The following is a 12,470-nucleotide window of genomic DNA, read 5'->3' as shown; positions in this document are numbered from 1 at the left end:
CCAGGAGAGCTCCACTCTCGGCTGCACAAGCATTTCAACAGGTTTCCCCGACCAGCACTGCTGACACAGAAGCAAACTGTAGAAACACAACAGCTCAATCAAGATAAAGTTTCCAACCAACCAGACTCCAGAGAAGGGAAACAAACATAGCAACAAACAAACAAAGGCTATGAAATAAACTAACAGAGAGCAGCAAAGGTTGCCGTTTTGCAAAAGTGTTCCCTTAATTCCAAACGCTGAAGAGATGCAAACAGTTTCTTGCCTAACAGGGGATTACTGCTGCAGAGGGTGAATGAAACCAGACACAGCAAAAACCCACTCAGGATGCTCACCTACACCTTTCTCTGAGCCAGCTCGAGCTCACATCTGCTTAGACAGCCAACAGCAGATACAGAACCGATATGAGGCTCTTTTTATTAAATGATGCATGCTTTTCAAACACAGAAAACAACAAAACTTTCCAGGTTGGATGTCAATCGCTTCTATATTCCACACATTGAATGGAGCCACTACCCTCTGTCTTTGACTGGGGAAAGTATCAGATTTTCCTGCTTTGTGTCCTAAATCATGTGGGTTTCCTCTCCACTCCATGATAGCATTGCCTGGGCCCAAGATGGAGTTGTTGACAGAGCTGGGCAATTCAGAAGTTGGTGTTTCCCAATTCTACTTGAGAGGAGCAAGCTCCATGTGAAAGCCATGTTGGCTGCTCTTCCAGGAGGTGGGGCATCCTCCCAAGTCCTCGTCCCAAAGCAGAAGTCCTATTCGGTGGGTGCCAATATTCCTGGGGCATCTGAAAGTGCCATTAGTGTTCTGTGACACTGAGATTTTGCCACTAGCAGGAAACCCCATACTGTCGTCAGACTTAGCATTAACTCTCCTGCCTCCTCTGGCATGAACTAGCAGGATATACTGGCATGATAATGATTCTTCCTTTTATTTCTGCCATTTAATATAGTACTTTACATGATATTTCCATATGCAACCGTCAAGGCAAATTCTGTCATGCTGTTATGAAAAGCTACATGATTTGCCTCTGAAGATCATCAGCTTCAATGGACTCCAAAACCATTACACAAGTTCTGAATTTGTCTCTAAGGCAATTCCTCTGCTGGCCTTTTAGCGCCAACTCTACCCAAGTATTTTGGCTCCTACCCATGGAAATGAAGCCTTTGAAGAACTTCTGGACCTGGGAGTCTAGCAATCTATTTTTCAGATGAGGACAGATTTCAGATCAATCCTTCTAATTCCACAGTTAAATAGCCATTAATTGTTAGCCAGATTGTTATTGTAAGCTTCTATATTTGACTATTAACAACTGCATGCATGTATCTGCTCCAGATAAAACAAACCTACCTAGGGATTGATTTTATGATGCCAAAATGATAAAGTTTGCTAAAAAATGTGGAGTGAATGTGTAAGCTCTGGAAAACATTAACAAAAATAACTAAGTAACACTCCCCATTCATACCTAATTCCTACTGACATCAAATTTAGCCGTGTGTACTTTGGACCTGCTGGAACTCTTACAATGTACAATCTTGCTGCACAAGTCCTGTTTGAAATGTACAATATTCTGTATTCTGATTACGCTGTAAAAAACAAAGGTGTTTTGTCATCACTGTAGTTTAGGCAGATTCTCCATTGTCTGCTATCTTGTTAGAGTCATTTACATCAACACAGAGTGGGTGTACACAGTAGCCAGTAGTCTGTGTTAGCAGCATTTTATGTTCAGTTTGCACTTACGTAAATGATTGTGCAAGATGTGAGAGAGAATCTAGCCCCTGGGAATTATATGTGTTTTTGGGTGTAATCTTGAGGTGTGTAGCCAACACATAAGAATATAGAGAAGTTTTAACATGTTACTGTTGCCATCACCCCAAATAAATATAATTAACCAAGGAGCTTTCAGTTGCACTCATAGGCAGGATCCAGAATAGTGCATGTTTTGTGGTGGCAGATATATAGGAAATATGAGCCTGTAAGGAACAATATATTGCTTTGTTTTTCATAGCATTGTTCACCACATTCTCATAACAGTCAGATAAGAAGCTGTTTGGGCCAAGGAAGGTTTAGGAAATTGCATTCCAAAAAAACATTAAAGTTTAAACAGAGTTTCATAGGATGCTGCTTTGCAATTCAGAAGAAAACTGGTGAATTATGTCACATTGAGCTGAATTAGATTTAAACTCTGGTTTCAAGAAGCTGGTATCACTGTAATTGCTAGGACAGCCCAGTACAGAAAGAAAGAGGTATTAGGGTATGTTTATTGTATGGGGCCATGTGTTCCTTCCTTCCACCACAGAGCCATAAATGTTGCATATCCCACTTTGCAGAGTCAAGGTGTCCCAGAAGAGGTATTAACATAACAGTAGTGGGGGCTAGAGGAAATGGAGGCACCTTACCCATGTGCTCCCCAAAGGTTCTGGCATACGTTGGCTCAGAAATCTTTGACAAGACTCTAAAGCACCATTAAAGCTTTTCTGTGCTTTTTGTTTTAATTATTATTATTTTTTTTTCCACAGAGATGGTGACAAAAGCATATAGGAAAAGGGCACTTGCTGCTAGCAACACGTCTCATACCCACAAATACTCAGCGCCAAGCAAAAAGAGCTCTTCGAGTTATTGGAGTGCCAAGTCAGGCCCAAAACCTTACAGAGGCATCGGTGTCTCTCCACAGAGGCTTGGGATCTTTATTTTGCCTGACTGTAGACCACAGCCCCAGGTGGAAGAGCAAAGGAAGAACCAAAGAAGCAACCCCTGGCTGACTTTCTGCTGGACACGTTCATCTCCTGAAGTCTCCCTAGTGGTGGAACACCACAGGTTTTAAGTACAGGGCGAGGATGCCTAAATGCTGGCAAAATAATCTGTTTTCCTCTAACCTAATGCTCAGAAACAGCTGAAGCAGTTTTGCTGAAACCTTAAAAGTACTCAGCATGAGGCAGATTCCCCCAGAACATATTTTTTTCCACCTGAATGATTTAGATTTGGCACAATCATAATCAGATGAACATAGGGATGTAGGATGGAAAATGATAAGCCCCTGCCAGCTCTGCCTATAATAACAGTTCACATGTTGTCCAGCCCTTTTCAGACCAAGATTTGTCTTGTCCTGCTACAACTAATGAATTCTTTAGAAAGTGACCTGCCTTAATTTTTGCTACGGTTGTAGTGCATTTAGTAAATCAAATCAGGATGGTGAGGAGGAGGAGGATGTAAGAAGTGAATATCTAACAGATGACTTATCTGGAAGACGGCAGCACTGACTGACATCACCTCGCAACGTGCGGTGCCTCTGTCTGGAGCAGTCTGGCTTCGACGGCGCTAGGAAAATCAGAGAGGTGAACTCCCTCCTATTTCCTCCTTGGATGATGTTCAAGGCTGTGGCCTCACCTCTCTTGGAAGAGTCTTGAAATACTTTCAGTAATGGGAAGGGATGGAATGGCTGCGGGCTGGATCCTCTTGGAAAGCGCCAGGTAGCATTAGCAGATGACTCTCCTGGTAGCCTGCGCTGGCTGGTAAAAGATGGACTCTGCTGGATCGTTCTCTAGTTGTGAACAGCCACACGCAGTTATTTCGGCTAGGAACAATTAATCCCTGGTGTAACTCTCCTGAGGTCTGCAGAGGCACAGAGGGTGCTACGATGGGCAAAACTCCCATTTTTGAAAGCAGAAACCGGGCAGGTACCATGCCAAAAAAAATGCTAGTGGTAAGAGAACCTGCGAGGCAAGCAGAGAGTTCTGGGCTTCGGGACTCGTTGCCCTTAAACATCGTGGGGGTCGTTCATAGCTTGGCATGACCGCCCCGGGAATCAGGAACCTCCGTGGGGCGTTGCGGCAGGTAACCGGGGGCATGCGGTGGAAAATAACACCTCGCATTTGCCGCTAGTTTGGGGAGCCCCTGCATCCATTTCCTGTTTTTCCGACGTTTGTTTTTTTGTTTCTTTGCTTGGTTTTCGTTTTGTCTGTTTGTTTGTTCTCTTCTGCCCTGTTCCGTTCCGTTCCCTTTTTCTTTCTAGCACCACCTGGTCCTCTTCGCCCCGGCGCTGTGGGCACCTGAGCGCCTCCCTGGGCTGCCCCCAGCGCCGCCACACCGAGGGGGCTCCACGGCGGCCGGCGGGGGTCCCCTACCGGCCCCCAGAACCCTGCCGGCCCCCAGACCCCTACCAGCCCCTGCCGGACCCCTCGGATCCTCCCGGACCCCCCGGGCCGGAGTGGCCCAGGGCGGCGTTGGGCAGGCAGGCGGGGCGGGCAGCGGGGACCACCTGGAGCAGGTCGGGTCCCTGATTTTCTTTCAATCTTTCTTTTCCTTTTTTTTTTTTTATTATTTTTTTCTCTCTCTTTTTTCCCCTTTTTTCTCTCTCTTTTTTATTTTATTATTTTTTCAATTGTATTTTTTTCCATTTCTTTCTTTTTTGTTCTTTTTTCTTTCTTTCTTTCTTTTTTTTGGTTCCTTCCGCTCAGGGCTCCTCGAAGGCAGGGGATTTCACAGAGAGAGAACGGGAGGATAGGGCCCCGAAGTTATTACAGCAAATAATGAGTTCTGCAGCCGATCCCTTTGGGCTGAGCCCGTGCCGGCGCGGGGATGCTCGCATCCCTCCCCGCCGCCCCCCGGCAGCTCCCAGCTTAGCGACAAAACTCGGGGGTGTTTCGAGTGCATTCCAAGAAAATTAAGGGGAAAGGTTTTTTAATCAGGAAAGGGGGGTATGTATTTTTTTCTCTCTCTCTCTCGAGCATTTTCAGATGGATTGGAGTGCTTCGCAGAGGGAACCTGGCGAAGAAAGACCAGAAATCCCGCAGCACTTGCGCTGAGCTTGCGGTGCCTCCAAGCCCTTGCTCTAAATGCCCATCACCGCGGAGATCCTGGTACCGTGCTTCTTACCTGGAGCTGCGCTATCTCCCTCACAACAGAAACTACAAACAGAATGCGTGTTCCAAAAGAAAGGGAAAAAAGGTTTTATTTAATCCAGAAAATAATTAAAATCTCATGTATTTTTATTGGTTTTAGTATCCAGCAGAGTGAAAATATTGAAACTCCGAGACCCCTTGCATTAAAAAGTCACAACTGTTCTATTTTATTAGTTCTGACTGTGTGAAAAAAATTATAAGGACAACATTGAAAAAATCCGGGTTTTAGAGCCCCGAATGGCCATAAAAACAATAAAATCAACTATAAAACCTGCACTAGTGATATTAAAAAATTATGTAGTTCAATAAATGTGACATTTCATGAATGCGGATTTAATAGTCTCCAACCCGTGGAAGGAGGAAGGCTAAGGTCTAACAATTGAATTTGAAAGGGGCGGTGCTGCAGAACTGCAAAATTAAGTGCTTCATTTTTCTTGTTAGGGATTATGCAGTGGTAGTGGAATGTAATAACTGTGCCATTAAAACTTCCTTTTAACAAGGCCTATTGCTTGTATAAAAGTCAGAAAAGAATAATCTCTTCCTCTATTTATTTGTTTCCCAATAATATGGCAAAACATGTTTTTTTTACTTTTTGCTTAAACTTGTTCTCAGGATTTTGAATCGACAGCTTGTAAAATATTGTAGAGGCCCTCTACGCCGCTGCCTCATATCATGCACGTCGTTATTCCAGAGGGCAATGGGTCATCGGTTTACTGTACATTTATTAAGTAAATCAAGCTGCAAATCCAACACTTCCAGATGAAAACATTAGCTAAGCCCCTTGGAAAGAGCAATGCCTGGGAGACTGAGCACGGAGAGAAAAAATAATCAAAACTGTCAGCTCACTTTACGTGTACCTGATATTTACAAGACACAAGACCACGCTTTAAAGGTGAGTTTTGGCATTTGTTAACAATGTAAAGAAAAAAAAAAACAACCTCCCTATATTATTAAAAATATATATATTTCCATTTCACCAACACCCTTTCGTCTTGCTCTGAGCCTCTTAGTTATTAAGATCTTCGTGGGTTTGAACCGGAGACCTTTTTTTTTTTTTTGGAAGAAAAAAAAAGGCAAGAATACGAACTGTTAAACCAGCACCTGCTATTCCTTAACAGCCTTCTGCGCTCGCTGTCACCAGCCCGGAGGGGTCCGGGGGAGGATGAGGAGCAGCGGCCCGGCGGGCACCTGCCGCCCGCGCTCCCACGGGGAAGGCACCGGCACCGCCGCCGCCGTCGGGCCGAGTGCCGGGGGGGCCGGGGCGGGCGGGGGTCGCTGCCCCCGGCGAGGGGCCGGGAGCCGCCGGCATGCGGTGAGCGCTCACGTCCAGTCCCGGCCCGTTCCCACCCCCCGGGAGGCGGCGGGGCAGGAGGAAGCGCACCGCGGGTTTTTTGGAAACGAAAATCGCCGGGGTCCAGGTGGCGCTGCTGGAGGGAAGGAGGGCGAGCGGCCGCCCGGCGCGGCCTCGGCGCCTGCTTCCCTTCGGGGCTGTCGGAAAGCCGGGGCCCGGCGCCGCGCCTGCCCCGTCGAGGGGCGTCCGCAGGCCCCGCGCCGCCCCGCTGTGTACTGGCCGGCGAGGCACCGAGCAGGAAATCGCGCCGCCCCGCTCCGCGCCCCGCCGGGCTCTCGGGGCCATCCCGGGGAACGGGACAGGGCCCCGCCGCCGCCCCCCACCCACGCGTGGCCCCCGCTCGGCGGCCGTGGCCCCCCTGCCCCATTCCCGGTCCCCGCAGCCACGGGGAGCGACGGCGCGGGGCTTCCCCCGGGTTCCGCTGAGCACGGAGGGGAGACCGGGGGGGGGACGGGGGACAAGGCAGCCGCGCACCCCCCGTTCCCCGCCTCTCCCTCATCCCGCGTGCGGGGGGCTCTCCCCCGCGGGGTCTCCCCGCATCCGGCCAGGGAGGCAGCGCCGAGTCCTGGCCCGGTGCCGTCGAAGCCCGCCCGGTGTCCCCGGCGTCGGTGCCCCCGCGCGGTGCCGTCGGGGCCCGTCCCGCCGATCGGCGCCGCGGGGCGTTTGCTGCGGGGAGGCGGGCGGGGGGGGAGCGTTTGCCGGCGGGGGGTGGTTTCCCCCTTCCCTGGCCGGGCTCATTGGCTAGACGGAGCCGTGGCAGGAAGGGGACAGAGACCACGCGGGCTCCGCCCCGCGCCAATAGAAACCTATCGGAGGGTAACCCGAGCCCAGAGAAAGCCGCGGCGGCGGTGCCAGCTCCCGGCCGCGGCGCTCGGGGCCGGCTCTGGGCAGGGGCGGCCGGGGCGGCGCGGGGGGCGCGGGCGGCGGGGTGGCCGGGCCATGCAGTACCAGCCCCCGGGCGCGGCGCCGACGGCGGCCCTGGGCGTCGGCGTCCCGCTGTACGCGCCCACGCCGCTGCTGCAGCCCGCGCACCCCACGCCCTTCTACATCGAGGACATCCTGGGCCGCGGCCCCGCCGCCGCCCCGGCCCCCCACTCCCTGCCCGCCCCGCCGCCGCCGACGCTGCCGTCGCCCAACTCGTCCTTCACCAGCCTGGTGGCCCCGTACCGGACCCCCGTCTACGAGCCGACCCCCGTCCACCCGGCCTTCTCCCACCACCTCGCCGCCACCTACGGCGCCGGCGCCTACGCCGGGCCCCTCTACTCCTTCCCCCGCGCCGTCGGCGACTACACGCACGCCCTGATCCGGCAGGACCCCCTGGGTAAGCCACGGCCCCCCCGCCCCTTCCCAGCCCGTCCCGTCCCGTCCCTTCCCGTCCAACACGGGACAAGGCACGGGAAGCTGTCCCCGGCCCCTCCTGGCCCCGCCGCCATCCCGCGCTCCCTCCGTGCCTCCCCGGCCTCCCTCCGTCTCCGTCTGATTTACAGTAAATTAAAGAAGCGCCGCGCTCCGGCGCTGGGAGCGAGACCACAGTGCGCGGCCGCGGTGACTCAGATTTGTTTTCCTTCAACCAAGTGACTCTGCGAGTGTCCTTAGTAATGTCGCGTGTGGTTTTGGTGGGGAGTTTTAATTGTGCTGGGAGATCGCAGCGCAGATCTGAGCCCTTTCCTGCGGATGACTTGAAAAACAGCCGGCGGGGCCGGGGCTCCGCGCGCCGGGCCCCCGCGGCTCCCCCGCGCCTTGGGGGCGGCCCCGGCGGCCCCCGCTCGGCCCGGGCCGGGGGCAAGGTCCCCGCTGCGGGGGCCGAGCCCAGCGCCGCCCCGGCCCGGGCCGCCGCACTTGTTCGGGGGGATTGCAAAACTGGACCTGACTCACCGCGGCTGTGCAGTGAAAGAGGCTGACCCTTTCCGTTCATACAGGAAACCTTGAGCTCTCGATAGGAGTAAATCTGGTTTCAGAAGCTGTTAAGTGTTTTCCTGGCCGCCTGAAGCAGGCTCTTCCCCGGGAGTCGTGCACGTTGCTGATTACTTTATCGACATCCTCAATACAGACAAATTCAGGAAACACTCGACTTCTGATAGCCGGGATCCGTTTTTCTGATATTGTTCATTTCCTCTGTGTGGGATGTGACTTTATGACAGCTAAAATAACCAGTTGCTTCCTATTTTTTGAGTCTGTTTTGCACCAGAATTACTAAAGCCTGACGCAAGCAAAATCTTGAAAAACAATGCAGCGAATTTCAAAGGCTGCAGGCAGCAAGACAGAAAGACAAACACGGTGACTCAGGGGCACTGGCCGGAGCCGCTGGGCCCGGGACGCGGCTGCTGCTCGGTGGCAGGGCCGGGCCCCCTCCGTGTCGCCTCAGCCCGCGGCTCCAGCCGGCCCCTGGAGAGCCCCGGCCTGGTCCTGGTCCCGGTGCTGGTCCTGGTCCCGGCGCCACCCCGCCAGCCCCCAGCTCCGGGGGGCTCCAGGCGCTGCTTGCCCCAAGCCGCTGAGGCTGCTGTCGGTGCCTCCCCAGCCGCGCCCGACCCCAGCGCCCTTTTGGGGACATCTTAGTAAGAGAGCAGAAGGAAGCAAAGGTCTTTTTTTTTTTTTTTTTTTTTTTTTTTTCGTCTTCTCACTCTTTTCTTTTTGAGATAGACCAACAGGAAACACATTGACGGAAACGTTGCCAAAGCCCGCAGAGTGGCTTTAACTGGTCTCTCCGTTTGGCGGAGGCGAAAAATCAGAGGAGGCAAAATCTAGGGGGAGGCTGAGTCAGGGGCACGGACAGGAGCGGGGCAAGGCCAGACACGGCCCCACCGAGCCCCCGGGCCTGGTCTCAGGATGGCTGGCAGCGGGGCTTGGCGGTGACAGCGGCGCTGTGTGTGCCTCTCTCTGAAGGGAAGCCGCTGCTGTGGAGCCCCTTTATCCAGCGGCCGCTGCACAAGAGGAAAGGGGGACAGGTCCGCTTCTCCAACGACCAGACCATCGAGCTGGAGAAGAAATTCGAGACGCAGAAATACCTCTCGCCGCCGGAGAGGAAGCGCCTGGCCAAGATGCTGCAGCTCAGCGAGAGGCAGGTGAGGCCGCGCTGCACAACAGCCCCTGCCCCTGCTCCTGCTCCTGCCCCTGCCCCTGCCCTGGTGCCCCCGGCTCCCCTCCTCCGGGGACCAGCATTTGCTTCTCTCTCCACAACTCGGGTGAGGCTCCCGTTGCTCCCCGACTACCCTGTGCCTTTTCTCTCGTTTTGTTGTTCAGGTCAAAACGTGGTTTCAGAATCGCAGAGCCAAATGGAGGCGTCTAAAGCAGGTACAGGGATGTTTCCGTTTCTATAGAAATAAGTATTTTAATTGTCTTATCTTACGCCCGTGCTCGCCTATTCCAGGTTGTATGCAGAAGTCATCTGAAAGGCTGTTTAACCTCTTCACCTTGATTAAAAAGACAAATAGTCATGCTGGAATCCATGAGGGCTCGTTCAGGCAGCACTAATGTTAAAAGCTCCTAATGTAGTTCCTATATCAATTATGCCCGGCTTTCACACACCGCCTATTAAAACTCCACGCTAATTGTTTTGTAAACCCATATGTTGTTTATCCAATTAACGTGGAGAAGATAAGTGATTGTCAGTAAATCACTTAGGCAGTTGTTTTGGAGGAGAATATTTACCGGCCTTTTAAATCACCTTCTCTTAATAAACACAAGGCGATTTATTCTGCAAACGCTGGGAGAGGCGAGTACAAATGCCTTGTTAGTTTTGAGGAGCATATGGAAAATTAAGTTGCTTTTACTTTTCGTTTACGAATAGTTACAGTGTGTGAACTGAGCGCTCAAAGCGGTTTCCCTTCCCTCACAAGTTGTGCTCAAGTGGATATAAATCTGTCCTCACGGCCCAGAGGGCCTGATCCTGCCCGGCTCACCCGGATCAGGGCCCCTCGGCTCAGAGATCTGTGAAAAGTCCCTGCATCGTGGCCTGATGCAGTGAGCGTGACAGGACTGGCGAGTCTCACTGGAAAATTGGCCTTTAATATCAAAAGAACAGAAAACTAATCACAGTGCCACATTCTAGAATATTTATTCTGTGGCCTTACCCCGGGTTTCACCTCAGTACCTCTGTTGATTTTGAACAAAATCCCTTCGCTCCTTGGCGGGACCTGACCCCTCCACAATGTCCGGAGAGCTCGCTTGGGACCTCGGCCATTTTAAGTCATTTCCTCCTTTTTGTTCAGTCACATCCATTTCTCTGAGCCCGCACTAATGTATCATGGGTGCTTGTCTCTGCCTGCTTTCTCTTTGCTTAGGAGTGTCATTTCATGCCCCGTAGACGAGGCTCCCCAGGTGGCTGCCGACACAGGGCTACTCCTGCCTGGGAGCAGGGCTCTGGCTTTGTGGGGGCTGGTTTGGTTTTCAGTGGTGTGTATTTTAATGTTGAAGTTTAGCCTTACAGCTTCATTAGTATATTTTTTCCCGTTTATTTTCGGACCACTGATGGACTCGGCCTCCCTCCTTTTGCCGTTGGGTGTAATTAAGGAAAGATCGGGGCAGGAGGAAGCTGTGTGTCCGTGTTTGTAGACTCATAATAAACATTTGCTTTGCTAAAGAAAAAAGTTCAGAGGTTTCTGGGCTCCGGCAGCTCCACAGTCTTTTGAAGTGGCTGCGATAACCATCGCCAAGGAGCCTCATTCGCGGCAGCGTCCCCTGTGGCTGCCGGGGCGCGGGATCAGAGCCGAGCCCCGCGTACAGCCGAGCCTCCGGCCGGCCCGGTGCCGCTCGCAGGGTGGGAGTGTGGGCGGGAGGCCCGGGCAGCAGCGGGACACCTGCCCTTCCCTGCAGGGTCTGAGGGAACCTGCAGTGGTTTTCCCTCCCGGCGCAGCCCCTCAGGCCTCCTGGCGCTGTGGCACATATTTCTCTATCACGCGGGTTTCTTTCCCTGCAGGAGAACCCTCAAGCCACCAAGAAGGAAGAAGTGGAAGGTGCTGACAGTCACGGTGACCAAAGGCCAGAGAGCTGCCCGAGCCCCGAGCAGAAGGGCAAGGAGGTGTCCCTGGACGGCTCGCAGTACACCCCCTCGCCCGCCTCGCAGGAGGACCTGGAGTCAGACGTCTCCGATGACTCTGATCAAGAAGTGGACATTGAAGGCGACAAAGGCTTTTACAACCCTTCCCACTAACGGCCCCACGCGGAGAGTGGACCCTAGCTCGGCTTGCACTTTACCAGGGGCTGGCTTGAAAGAGTATTTTGCTATAGGAGAAGACTTTCAGCATTCCACTGGAAGAAAAAGAAACAGACAGACTTGTTTTATAATAAGCAGAGAAAGCAAGACGTATTTTCCGCAAACAGTCCATTTTTGTCAGATCTCTAATTTGGTTAAAGGAACAGATCCGTGGTTTGTATTTAATTTGTAAGATATATTTGTACATTAATTGATGTTCTAACTGGAACATAGTACTGCGTCCCATCCTTATTCACTGGGGGTCTGGATCAGCTGCTGTTAGGGATCAGGCAGAACTCATCTCTGGCTAGCGTGGAATTGAGTACGGATTGCAGGACTAAGCCTATTGTATGTGTAAACAAATGTAGTTTAAATAGATTAATTTAAACACCCTTTGCAAGCAGAGAAATGTGTTCATTGAAATATAGAGGGATTCAACCATCCCTACAAGTGCCTTATGCTCACACCCTTTTACCTGCCATGGTGCTCTCTACTGAGGCATCCCTGTCTTTATCAGGTGGAGTCTTTGGACAGATCTGTTCTTGCTCTTGCATGAGATAAATGTGCCTCCTCAAATTTTTGAGGACTTTGACCTGCAGCCTGGATGGTTCCATTTGAAGAAAAAAAAAAAAAAAAAAAAGTATTTTTCTCCTTGAAAAATCTCTAGCATTGTTTTTTCCAGTTTTCATATTTGAGAAGAAAATGCAAGGAGTGATAGTGCCCTGCTGCAGGAGAGAACCTGGCATCGGCTGCAGGGGATAAATGGGGCACAGAGCCAGAGGGAAGATAATGCCTATTGTATACATATCTGCTTTTGTACATACTAGTTTGCTTTAAAAGTCTTGCGGTTTTATACCTCACATTGTTCATATTTTGTACATATTTGTTCAATGTTAAAAGAAAAAAAAAAAGCAAAAAGTGGTATTTAATTTTTGGTGGACTCATCTGTGAAATAAAACTAAACTCTGCACCACGCGCCGTCCAGTTTCTGGCAGCAGAATCCCCAAACCTCCCCAGCAGTGCC

The 12,470-nt window shown here is 51.8% G+C and overlaps 1 protein-coding gene across 1 annotated transcript; it reads left to right on the top strand.

The window, feature by feature from the left end:
* The first annotated feature begins 7,093 nt into the window (after positions 1-7,093).
* On the top strand, positions 7,094-12,419 carry HHEX (hematopoietically expressed homeobox). The gene is made up of 4 exons (XM_040564154.1): positions 7,094-7,576; positions 9,139-9,317; positions 9,496-9,546; positions 11,171-12,419. The coding sequence occupies exons 1-4, from the start codon at positions 7,195-7,197 to the stop codon at positions 11,402-11,404; spliced, it is 846 nt and encodes a 281-aa protein (XP_040420088.1). The 5' UTR covers positions 7,094-7,194; the 3' UTR covers positions 11,405-12,419.
* Positions 12,420-12,470: the final 51 nt, after the last annotated feature.

The sequence above is a fragment of the Cygnus olor genome, chromosome 7, assembly GCF_009769625.2.
Source record: "Cygnus olor isolate bCygOlo1 chromosome 7, bCygOlo1.pri.v2, whole genome shotgun sequence".
NCBI lineage: Eukaryota > Metazoa > Chordata > Aves > Anseriformes > Anatidae > Cygnus > Cygnus olor.
Note: the sequence above shows the minus strand (reverse complement) of the source record. Positions and strands in the feature narration are given on the sequence as shown.